This window comes from Typopeltis vanoorti, chromosome 1 (genome assembly GCF_054136105.1).
Source record: "Typopeltis vanoorti isolate ZY-2024b chromosome 1, IOZ_Tvanoo_1.0, whole genome shotgun sequence".
Classification (NCBI taxonomy): domain Eukaryota; kingdom Metazoa; phylum Arthropoda; class Arachnida; order Uropygi; family Thelyphonidae; genus Typopeltis; species Typopeltis vanoorti.
In genome coordinates this window covers 90187748-90200577 of record NC_143549.1, presented here as the reverse complement: position 1 = coordinate 90200577, position 12830 = coordinate 90187748, and the positions used below count along the sequence as shown (strand labels likewise).

General features: G+C 36.6%; 1 protein-coding gene across 1 annotated transcript in view; it reads right to left on the bottom strand.

Moving 5' to 3' along the window:
- peo (ubiquitin E2 variant domain-containing protein pendolino) overlaps positions 1-12830 on the bottom strand; it is a 129197-nt gene that overhangs the window by 33151 nt on the left and 83216 nt on the right. The window contains exon 6 of the mRNA XM_090392079.1: positions 3573-3661. Within this exon, the coding sequence (XP_090248205.1) occupies positions 3573-3661 (89 nt within the window). The remainder of the gene's footprint in view (positions 1-3572; positions 3662-12830) is intronic.

Below are 12830 nucleotides of genomic sequence, written 5' to 3'. Positions count from 1 at the left end.
GTAGACATGAAAGAGGGAAATAGTAACATATTTAATTTGATGTTGCTATAGGCCAGGGAATGTGGAGGATGGTGATGATGAAATATATAAACAACTTGGGTTAGTAAAAAAAGGAAGGATGATTATTATGGGGGATTTTAACAATGGCAGTATAACTGAAATGAAGAGATATAATTTGGGAATAAGGAAAACGAATTTCTTGAGTTCTTGAGAGACAACTATCTTAGGCAGCATGTAAAGGAGGGCATGTGAAGATCAAAAGTTTTAGATTCATTTCATCAGAGAATGTATTTTTCAGTAGGATTTCGCCCTTTCCTCCAGTTGGTGAGAGTAATCATGAAGTGATCACCTGGGTTGTGGCTAGCCATATGCAGACTTCTTTGAGAAAAGGATACACCATATTTTTCCATGTATAAGACAATACTTTTTTTCTAAAATTTTTAGACCAAAAATTGGGGCTCATTTTATACATGGGGGGGGGGGGTAACCGGTTTAGAGACCCGAGGTTGCTGTGGCGAAACTGCCAATACCTTGTCTCCGTGAACAGGCTTCCGCCAACACTAGCCTTTGTTAACTCTGCCGAATGACTTCATTAATGGCTGATTCTGAATAAACCAATCAGAACTCTGAAAGCATTCATACATCTGCAACTTGTTGGCAGGGTAAGTTAATGCATTAACAATATTTTGAGCACTAGCCCATAAAAATGTCTGAAAATAAAAAACGATTGTCATATTCTTCAAAATTCAAGTTAAAAGTCATCAATTATGCACAAGAATATGGAAATAAAGCTTCAGAGAGACAGTTTGGACCTCCTCCCACTGAGTGTATGATTAGACAGTGGAGAAAACAGGAAGAACACCTACTCAAGATACCAAAAAAGAAGAGGGCCTTAAGAGGAAAACCAGATGGCCAAACTTGGATCAGAGGCTTAAGATCTGGATTATGGAGCAGTGCCAGAGTGGGATATGTGCGTGTGTCAACCAAGCTTATTCAATATGAGGCAAAAAAGTTTGCAAGAGAAATGAACACTGTTGATTTCACAGGAAAGGCAAAATGGTGCTTCAACTTCATGAGGAGAAAAGGGTTGGCCATGAGAACATGAACTAAGTTAGCCCAGAAAATGCCACCAGCTTATGAAGATAAAATCCAAATGTTTTACTGCTATCTCATAAAACTTTGGAAAAAATATGCTTTTGAACCAAGAAAATTATATGCCCTGAACTGAAAAGTGATGCATAATTTCTTAGTATGCATCTTAAAAATATTACCTAATTACTAAATATGCTTTGAATATTGAAAAAAATATCAAATGTGTTCTGTTTTATGTTTAAAATATTGATTTCTTAATTTTGGGTTCGAAAAAGTAGAGTTCATCTTATACATGGGGGAGTGTCTTATACACGGAAAAATACAGTATGTAGAAGTACAGGGCTGGTGATTATGACAAGCTTAGAAGACATGGGGCTATAGAATGGAATGAGGAGTTGAGCAGTAAGGAAGTAAATGCTTTGGGAAATGACAAAGAAATGCATAACAGCATCCATGTGTGAATGTATTCTGAAGGCCAAAAGGCTGAATAAGGTAGATTCAGGGACCACACTGCACAAGTTGTGAAGAAGTAGTCACATCAGATAATGGCAATGATGCAGAGGACCCTTGATCATTCCTCATATGGATTTTCATGCATGGATGTGGTTGCCAGGTGTTCATGGTGATGAGGATATGTTAGAAAGGGGCCAGAGAAGACTCACAGAGGTAGTCAGTGGTTTTTAGAATGTAGAGTACGAGGACAGATTGAGAGAATGTAAACTGCAAAGCCTCATGAAGAGGAGTAGGAGGAGGATATGATTGAGACATAAGCTAGTCTGAGGTTGTTATAAGGTTGATATTATTATTATCATTATCTGAGACCACCAGTCTCAGATAATAATAATAATGAAAGACTGATTGAGGAGGGCTATAAATTATCCAAACCAGCTGTCATACCTTCCCTTAAATTCATTCACACCAGATGCACTCACTACCCCTAAAGGCAAACTATTCCACTCACTCAGTGCTCTGTGAGAGAAAAACCTAGCTTTTACCCCTTTCTTGACTGCGAACAAACATAACGTCCATGGATGCCCCATGTTCTCTCCCCACCTTCCATATAATGAAAAATTTCATCAGATGCTACCCTATAATACCCATTCAAAAGTTTATAAATCTCTATCATATCACCCTCCCCCTCCTCTTTCTCCTATTAACCAGAGTCTGTAATCCACATACTTGCAATCTGTCCTCATAATTTAAATCCCATAATCTGGATATAATCTTTTTAACTCTTCTTTGCACCTTTTCCACATGGAAGAGATTTTTCATAGAATGGGAGAGGGAGTAGAACAAGAGGCCATCACTGGAAACTGTACAAGGAGGGTGTGAGCAAAGAAGTGAGGAGCAGGTTCTTTGATTCTCTGAGTTTGTTGTGAATGTAGACAATGAATCAGTTTAAGGCACAGTTGGATGAGCATTGTGTGAGATAGTATGTACCTCCCATGATGACTCCATGGATGTCAGATATTAATAATAATAATTTCATAGTTACCAGCTTTGTGGTTCCTCATATATCCTTTCTTAATTGAAAATTCCACATGCTTAGCAACCTTAAAGGTCATGACTGCATGGTTGCTGTTGCCAGTTGAAAACAAAGTGATCATTACCTTAGTAATGGACACATCCTCTGAATCACAAGATCCAACACTGTCAAAACACTGTCTCTTCCCCCCCCCACACACATGCCCTTTCCTTCCAGAGCTGAAGCCTTCCTCGATAATAATTACTCAGCTTGGACTTGGCGACACTGTGATGCATAACCTAACCTAAATCAGCAACTGGTTATGTATTTTAGTGTATTAGCTTCTATCATACACCAGATAGCCTCAGGTGGTGACTTCCATGTACTTGTCTCCTACTGAACATCTACCCTTGCTGACTGCAATTCTTCTGCTGTCATCAGTCTTGCTTGCACCTAAAACCATCCTCATATCTTGCAATAACTGATCTTTAACTCAAGAGTACATATATGTACACACTGATTCCATCAAAGCTGTAGTTTCACCATTTTTGCACTTCTGTTCTCTTGCTGAACAACAATTTTTCCAGATACCTAACCAAATCCAGCAGTCATATCCATTATTTTTGTCCATCAAATCCAAAATTCAATGAAACAGATTAGAAATGGTCTCATATAAAGAGATATGTTCATACAAGTATTTACGAAAGAATTAAGCAAGGATAAAGTTGCACCAAAACATGCAAACATCAGAGCTTTTAGCGAGTGTCTGATGTATTGATTATATCACTTTCCTATGTGCAAGTGCATATGCACAAAACTGGCTATAATCTTTAAAGGAATTTAGTTTTATATGGAAAAAGAATTTTAAATACTACTATATATGCATCTGAAGTGGTAACTGAAAATGATTAAAAAAAAGAAATGAACAAGAATATTAATTTAGTACAAAGTAAAATGAACAACAATGCTTCAAAACAATAACACAATTTACAACATAGCACCTCTTTAAACATACCTCCATTTTTGGAAGACTCGTTTCAGATCCAGTTCACCAGTCTCACTATTTATTAAGGGATGAAAGACAGGAGGTTCAAAAACAAGAATCTATAATGAAAAATATTAAACAATAAAAATTAATGAATTAAATAATATTTAAAATCGACAATACTGTACGCTGATAATTTACTATCATACGAATACCTTAAGTTTAAATTCTTAAAAAAGTTAAAACTTAATATTAAACGTACTTCTTTTGTCTTGATATATCAAGTATTCAATGCATTATTCATAAATGCAGTTTATTAATATACTACTATAAAAAAAGTACTTCTTGTTCGCTGAGATTATTATTCCACCATCTACATACAACACCATCCATTATTATCTATTCACAACATCATCCCACTAAATGGAGTTTTTGATTATAAATTGCATGTGTTCTCTGTCTGGCATGCCTCTATGTGGGATGAAAAACTAGTGTTTCTGGGAAAACAAGCCCATATCTCTACATGAGATGGACTAACTCATATTCAACTGACAAAGTTCAAATAAAGATTCCTCTTTATTTGACAAAGTTCAAATAAAGAGGAATTATTCTTACCATGAAAAGAATCAAAGTTAAGTCATTTCTAATTGAAGGCACCATGTCCCATCATTCTTCCATTGATGGAGGCACTTGAGATTTACCATCTAACAAAATCTTAAAAATGTTAAAGGTTTGATTCACTTGTTCATCAATATTACTAAGATGAGAGGTACAAAGCAGCAATTACTCAAACAGTAGGAAACTGCTCCTATAACGATTATTCAAATGAATAATTGTATAAGAAGAGCAAAACCAATTTATACCTAAGCAATTATTGACAAGTTTTTTTTTTTTTAATCAGAAAAAATAGATCAGGAGTGAGTAGAATGCAATTTATGCAAAAATTATTCCAGACTCATGTGCAAGTTAAACCAGATTATCTGTCTTTTCTTGTTCTACAAATTAAAGAAAAAGAGTCAAGGGCAGAGAACTCAACCTTTTAAGGAACTCAGAAAACCAACTATGGTTTCTGACCTAATGTCCACTCCTCACCTTCTCATTGTGCACCCTATTAGGTATCTACCTGGATACTAAATGAACAAGAATGGACTGAAAATTTGGGATTTAGCTGACCAAATTGTATTCTTATTGGCTTAAACCATAACACAAAATGATGGGACAACATGACAGAATATCATGCCTGCTGGGGCACTGCCTAAGTAACAAGGGCATTCTTTTCATCAGGGAACCAGAGTGAACAGCGAAAAGTCAGCTTACTGGAATAAATCACAGAACATATCCCAACTCAACACCACAGTTCAAGATTGATATTACCAACATAAAAATCATCAATGGAAAAGAAATGGAACCAGCAGAAAAATTGGATAAGTACCAGATCAATATAATGGATGTGAATGAAACAAAGAAGACAAAAACAGGTGAAATCTTTTTAAGCAACAAATACAAAATGTTATATTTAGGCAAGAACAATCAGGCAAAAAAAAAGGAGCATCTAAAGTATTCAGCTAAATATGAGGATATCTTCTTGAATTGCAGACAATATCAACAAGAATGATGTGAGCAAATATCAGAATGGAGAATGGGATAATGAGACTTATTTGTGTCTATGGTCCCATAGAAGATTTTACTAAGGAAAAAGTGTAGGAATTTTTTGAGGCATTAGAAAAAGCAACCGATAATGAAAAAGGAAAATCTTGTCCTGTTAGGAGTAAACAGCAGAGTAGGAAATGATTACCAGACATATAGATATGTTTTGGGAAAATGTGGAGAAAAGAGCAAAGATAATAATCTTAAGTACCTGCTGGATTTCTGTTCAGGACACAGACTAGTTATTACTAACACTATATTCCAACATAAAAATGTGTGTAATTTCACATGGAGAAAAGATGTGAAAAATGAGTCTCGTTGGCTATGTTATTGTTGAGAGCAAAGTTTTCCCACTGCTTCAGAACATAAGAATATACAGAGGATTTAAAATTGGAAGTGATCACCATTTAGTCTTGAACAGGATAAAATTGAATTTCATATTGAAAAGTGTGTGTGTGTGTGTGTGTGTGTGTGTGTGTGTGTGTGTGTGTGTGTGTGTGTGTGTGTGTGTGTGTGTGTAAGAGAGTTTAAAACATATCAAAGTTGAGTAGCTTTCAGATGTGAACTATAGATTAGAATACACAAACATCATTCAAGAAAAAATGAAAGGGTTCAAAAACAAGAACCAAAAACCTTGGAAAGTTGCTGGCAAAGCCCAAAGAAAACATTGATTCAGTCAGAGAGGCATGTAGTACAGTTGTCAGCAAGGACAGAAAAATCAGAAGTCCATGTGAACTATAGACTCAAGAAGCTAAAAGACAATGCAGGAAAAGAAGAAAGCATCAAAAGTTCTTGGCAAGTAAGTCAGCTTATGCTCAGATGTAAGAAAGTGGCGCACTTTGTAAAACTTGCTAAACAAAACTCATGGGAAGACTTTGGTAAGAACATAGAAAATAAATATCAGGAAGGTGACAAAATATTCTGGAGCTATTGAAAAAGCTTAGAAATGGAGGAAAGAGTGCTATCAAAGGAATCAGATGATAAAAGTGACATGAAAACTGGAAATGAGGATTTCCTTGATGTCTGGAGTTGAAAGATTGCTAAATGAAACATGCAGTGGTAGAAATCACACAACAGGCATGCAATCAGGAATACATATCAATACTTGAAGTAGAAAAAGCCATCAAAAAACGAAAATGTGGAAAGACAGATTGAGTAGATGATATTTGACCAGAAATGCTAAAACATGGAGGTATAAAAATTTTACAGCAATTATGCTGCAAAATTCAGAAGGCTTAGGTGGATTGTCAAATTTCAGATGTACTGGAGCAGAGCTCTCATTATGCCTATCTATAAAAAAAAAAGGGAAATAAAACTGAATGTGAAGAATTATGGAGGTATTTCCCTACTAAGTGTTCTCAGTTAGATTTATTTACTGTAAGTATACTTCAAAAACAACTAAGAAAATTGTGGAAAGTAAGCTTAGTGAACCACAAGCTGGATTCAGGCCAACAGAGACTGTTAGAATCAGATATTCACTTTAACACAAATAGCTGAGAAATCAGGAATATAACAAGGATTTTATATTTAAATTTCATAGATATGGAAAGAGCCTGCATATGATAAGGTGTCAAAAAGAAAGTTGTTCAGAATGCTATAGTTATGTGAAATGGGAATAAGATATAAAAGAATTGTTGGAAGAAGTGAGAGTAAAAAGTGAACATGTGAAAATCAAAATATATTACCTAGAGATAGCAGAAATGAATTAAGAAGAAGGGCTATGATGGCAAATGATTCAATTGTAGGCTGTGTAAAAGGAATGGATGCAATTGTGTGGACGGAATGTGTTTGAGGGAAGAATGAATTCGTATAAGAAGGAGAGACTACACACGAATTCATTTGGTATAAGGAGTCTCGATAAATTATTAATTGGTATGAGACTTAACACAGAGTCAGGGAAACTAAATTACGATGGGAGGAATGGTAAGAATCTGTGTATAAGAGCAACAATGTTATGTTAATGATAGGAATGGGCATTAATATGGAAACAATTATAAAGAAAGAATAATTTTGTGTTTGCCCAGTTTGGACTTATCAAGCAAGGATGCCTGTATAAATAAGATACTAGATCCTAGTGGCAGCAATACCTTTTGGTCTCTTGCCAAAGCAATTGGTCGCAACTTTTGCCCTACACTACTCCCACTCCTATCATACCCAGATGGCTCAATTGCAACATCACCCACTGAAAAAGCTAATCTCCTGGCTTCACACTTTGCCTGCAATACACCCATAACCAACAATGGCAAATGTCCCCAGTCATTCCAACTGCCCAACATACAATGCCCCCTATATCCTTTTGCCAGAAAGAGATCATAAACCTGTTGTCTAAATTAGACACAAAAAAAGCCCCTGGCCGTAATGGCATTCCTCCAATTGTCCTGAAGGTCTGTGCAGCAGAACTGACTCCTATCCTATGCCGTCTGTACACACTATCTTACTCCACTGGTGTGTGTGTGTGTGTGTGTGTATATATCCCAAAGCCTGGAAATTGGCCTATATTCAATTCATTCCCAAAAAAGGAGACAAATCGCTGCCATCTAACTACTGCCCTATCTCACTCACCTCGATCCTATCTAAAGTGATGGAGAAAAACCATCAATTCTCAACTACTACTCTACCTTGAAGGTACCCAACTATTAAACAATTACCAGTACGGATTCTGCCGATGCCGATCAACAGGTGACTTGCTCTCATATATCACCCATCTCCGGACATATACCAATGAAAAATTTGGCAAATTCCAAGTAGTTGCACTCGATATCTCTAAAGCCTTTGACTGGGTCTGGCACAAAGGCTTACTAAGCAAACTTCCATCATTTGGACTGTCTTAGGACTTCTGCAGATGGATTGCCAGCTTCCTGTCTGGATGCACACTATGTGTAATGGTAGACGGCTCCCTATCCTCCCACTATCCAACTAATGCTAGGGTCCCACAAGGTTCAGTTCTCTCACCGACCCTCTTCGTTCTATACATCAATGACCTACTTCAGTTGACCTCCAACCAATACACAGTTTTGCAGATGATAGAACATTGCAGTCCTCCCTTTCATTTGATAAACCTTACCCTACACAACTCACTTCAACCCACAGAACATCAACCACAACTTCCCTTAACGCAGACCTCCAAAACATCCTCCAATGGGGCTCAGATAACCTCGTCAACTTCAACGCCAGTAAAACCCCAGTTCTGTCTTATTTCCCACAAAAAAAAGAACCATTTTCCCACAGTATTATTTTTGATAACACTCAAATCCCCAGATAAAATGAAATTTCTCTTCTCAGAATTACCATGACATCAAGCGAGTGATGATGCAGTGGTTGTGATGTTTATGCCAGAAGAGGCATAAACATCACAACCACTGCATCCTCAGCTTCCAAAAAACTGGGCTTTCTCTTTCGCTCAAGACATTACTTCACTTCAAAACAGCTGTTAACCTTATACAAATCGCAAATCCGCCCAGCTATCGAATACTGTTCTCACATTTGGAGTGAGGCTCCTAAATGCTCCCTCAAAATGCTTGACTCAATACAGAGGAGAGCAATTAGACTGATAAATGATCCATCTCTTGCCGACTCACTCCCGTCACTTTCACATAGATGTTTAGTCTCTGCAATTTGTATATTCTACAAATTTTTTCATGGAAAGTGCTCCTCTGAAGCAACATCAATAATTCCCCCACTCTGTACTAAACCCATTGGAACACGTACAGCCACCTCCCAACATCCCTTCACAGTACACCTTGAAACCCACAGAACAAGTTTCTTTTCCTCCTCCTTCATCCCTGCTCCTGCTATACTGTGGAACAGTCTTCCCCCGAGGTATTCCCCAAGGAATACAATATACAGGCTTTCAAATCGAATGTTAACAAGTTCCTCCTTTCCCATCCCATTACCCATATACAGTACTAAAGTACTATAGGTTGACCAGCCAACTTCTTGTATATGGGCCCAACATAAAAAAAGAGATCTGTAAGTTGTCCAACTATATCATGCAGACTATAGGGAAGAGTATAAAAATAAGCATATAGGTAACTTATGTCTGAACATGAATGCTAGGAGTGTAAGAAACAAAGTGGCAGAGTTTGTAGCCTTGGTCAGTATGTTGGGACCTCAGATTGTAGGCATTAGTGAGACCTGGCCATCAGAGGCAGACATACTATGTATTGAGTATAATAAGGAACAGTATTTTTTGGAAGGATAGACAGGATATGAGGAGATGCTGCTAATAATATTAGATGAATTGAATCCAGTTAGAGTTGAGGACTATAACTGCAATACTAGTAATAGTTTTTCATGTAGTAGTGAGTCTGAAGCCATCTAGTAGAAAGTGGAATCTAACAAGATCAAATACACAGTGGAAAGTTGTTACAGACCTTGGATTGGTTGTTATTGATGAAGAAATGCATTACCAAATAAAGATGGGTGAGAAACAAGTAATCACAACGAGGGACTCATTATCCAAACATTGATTAGACAGCTGTGAAATCTCAGGAGAAGAATGTAACTGAATTTATTAAGCTGTTGCAAGACAACTTCCTCAAGCAGCATGTGACAGAACTTGAGATGAAAGTGTTAGATCTGATTCTGATGTAAGAGGGGATTTTAGTTAAAGATGTAACTATTCTGCTTCCAGTTGGTGACAATGATCATGTAGTACTCACTTCAGAAGTGGCTAAGTTTATGAATGTCCTGCATATCACTCCATGTAACCAAGCTCTCTCTCTCTCTCTCTCTCTCTCTCAATTGTGTCACTTTTAGCCTCTCTTTCAATCTTATCTGTATTATCTGTTCTGTCCACCACTTCAATCTCATGACCTAACATGCACTTTCATAGCATTTTAAGCACACTTTCCCACCACTATCACTTTAAAATCAAATTCCATTTGCCTTTGGTAATGCATATATCTTGCAGACCTTGTACTGTACAAAATCCCTTTGGTTGAATTCTTTAAACAATAATGCCTTAACTGTTCTGCTACACTATATAACTTATTGTACATTTTTTAGGTTTCACTGGCCTGACAGCTGTTTTGAACTGGTTGGCTCATCTTCAGAGACCGGTGTTTAAGTAAACGCCTCTCTAAAAATTAGGCAATCCTCCAGACCACTTCCTACGAGTGATTGAAAGATCGTCCAACTCAGCGTTGGTTCCACTTAGTGAAAAGCTCACCTTACCACTGAGCAGAACCACCCATATTCCAGAAATGTATCCACCAATAAGGCCCCCCCCCCTTCTCACGGGCCAAGCCGGAAAAAACTTTCCCAGGAGACTCAAAATGCTCTCTCAAGGCAAATCCCCTGAAATCTAAGCCCCACCCCCACCCCTCACCATGAGCAAAATTCTGGAAGAAACCTTAAGAGAGCAAAACTCTCTTGCAATACTAAGGAACTTGAAACGTCGGAAGGTGTATTTACCTAAGCGAACTCTTGGTCGGTGCATAAAAGTATTTACTAAAATAAAGAGCCAAAAGGCTTCACTTCGGCAATGCAAAATTTATAAAATCAAGTGGATATTAGATCCAGCATTATTTCAAAGCCAAATGTAGAAACTATGAGTGTTTCATAAAAGTAAGTTGACCAGAGAGAGCTTACAAAATATTGACTATATTATACTATATTTTAAAAAAAAAACTTTTAACTTAAATCTAATTAACACCACAATACAGTCTAATTCTAACACAATTTTTAACTAATATTGCTATTTTTTTAAAAAAACTAAACAGCTTAGAGAGCTCTCCAAAAAGTCCTGCCACCTGATTGCATATACTGATGTAACTTTTTTGATGTATAATGATGTAACTTTTTCATGTAGTACTATATTAATATCCTGTACACTCCCTAAAGATACATGTCAAGAATTTGATGATGAGATTAAATTGGTATGAATTCAAGCTACTTCAGGCCTCCAATAAAAAGGGTGGTCATGGTCTTACACTTGGCAATAAAAGTAGTCTAACACCTAAAGACTTATTCATTGGCATGAATATTTGTATATCTTGCAACAACTTCCAAGTTATTCAACTTATGACTATTGTTAAAATGTTTTTGTGATAAAAAGAATACTACATAAATCAAAAATAGGATTTGGAAGAAGGATAACACCAATTTATAGTTTTGTTTCATTAAGAGGAAATAATCAGAACTATATATAATGCATTAAAGTAGCAAGCAAGAGAACTGATCACGTGATCTCAAGTATGAAGTTATACTGAATGTAATATGTTAAAAGAAACAGAGTTATAATCCTGGTTAAAAAGAAGTCTCTACACAGACAAAGTTCAATGACAGACACCCCACATTGAGATCCTTTCCTATAATACTGTGATCATTTTTTCTGGAACATAAAAATTATGTTCCATAAAGTGTATAATGAAAAATCAATATGCAAACTATTGCCATATAAAATTTTAGTTGCATTCATTACTGATTACTTGAGGATTTTTTAAAAAATCAAAATTGGTTAAATTATTTCTAAATTTTTATGATCTTCTGTCTTCAGATTATCATTATTACGGCAATCTCTATGAAATTAGCAGACTCATCATGGAAGGCCCACTTAACTGGCAATGTATCTATCATATCACACTTATGATATGATAGATACATTGTATCTATCATATCGCACAGAGATTTACACATTTATCCAGGAATTTACACATTTATCCAGGGATTTACACAACATCCAGGGAAAGCCTCTCATTCTTCTCCTCTAGTCTCCACTCGTTTTATAATCCTCTGAACTAATATGGTAAAATCCACTCACTAAAATCCCTCTCATATCTCTATTACATCATCTATTTTCTTTCTACCCACCTAGCCCTTCAATTTACATTCCTGCAATCCTCCTGCATTATAGCCAACATTCTATAATATAAGAGTCCTAATATTGCCTTGGTCATTATTGCTTTACCCTTTTCAAGACAATTAATAAACAAAATGTGTTTAGCATCCCAAAATACCAATGCCATGACCTTTCCTACTGATGGAACCGACTTTGTCTTCTTTGGTGCTGAACAAACAACTGGCTTCTGTCCATGTTTTGACTGATGTTTGGATCCTGGTGTGTAATGGTGAATCCAGGTCTCATCCATAGTAATAGATCGACACACAAAATCCAGTTTTATTCTTGTTAAAATGCTCCAAGCAAGCAATGTTCAGAGATTTTCATACGAGTATATTCTTGATCTGCTGTGAGCAAGTGCGGCACCCATCTTGCGCAAAGCTTTTTCATTCTTCATGCAAAATATATCCTACATGTTCTTTCGAAATGCCTATAGTCTCAGCAATTCCACACAATTTGACTAGCTGGTCATCCAATACCATATCGTGCACTTGATCAATGATTTCTGGTGTTACACTTTTTGGACATCCTTCACGTGGATCATCTTCAAGGCTGGTACGGCCATGGTTAAACTCGGCAGCCCATTTCTTAATTGTCAAAAACAAAGGAGAAGAGTGTCCATAAACTTTTATGAACTTCGAATGAATTTCTTTTGCCATTAAACCTTTTACAAAGAATTCTATAACCACACGATACTCAATTTTATCCATTTCAAGGGATACAGACAACACTTTTGCTTCAGACAGCGGTTTAAAAACTACTTGATAGAATGGACTTGCAATTTCACATGGTTGCTTATG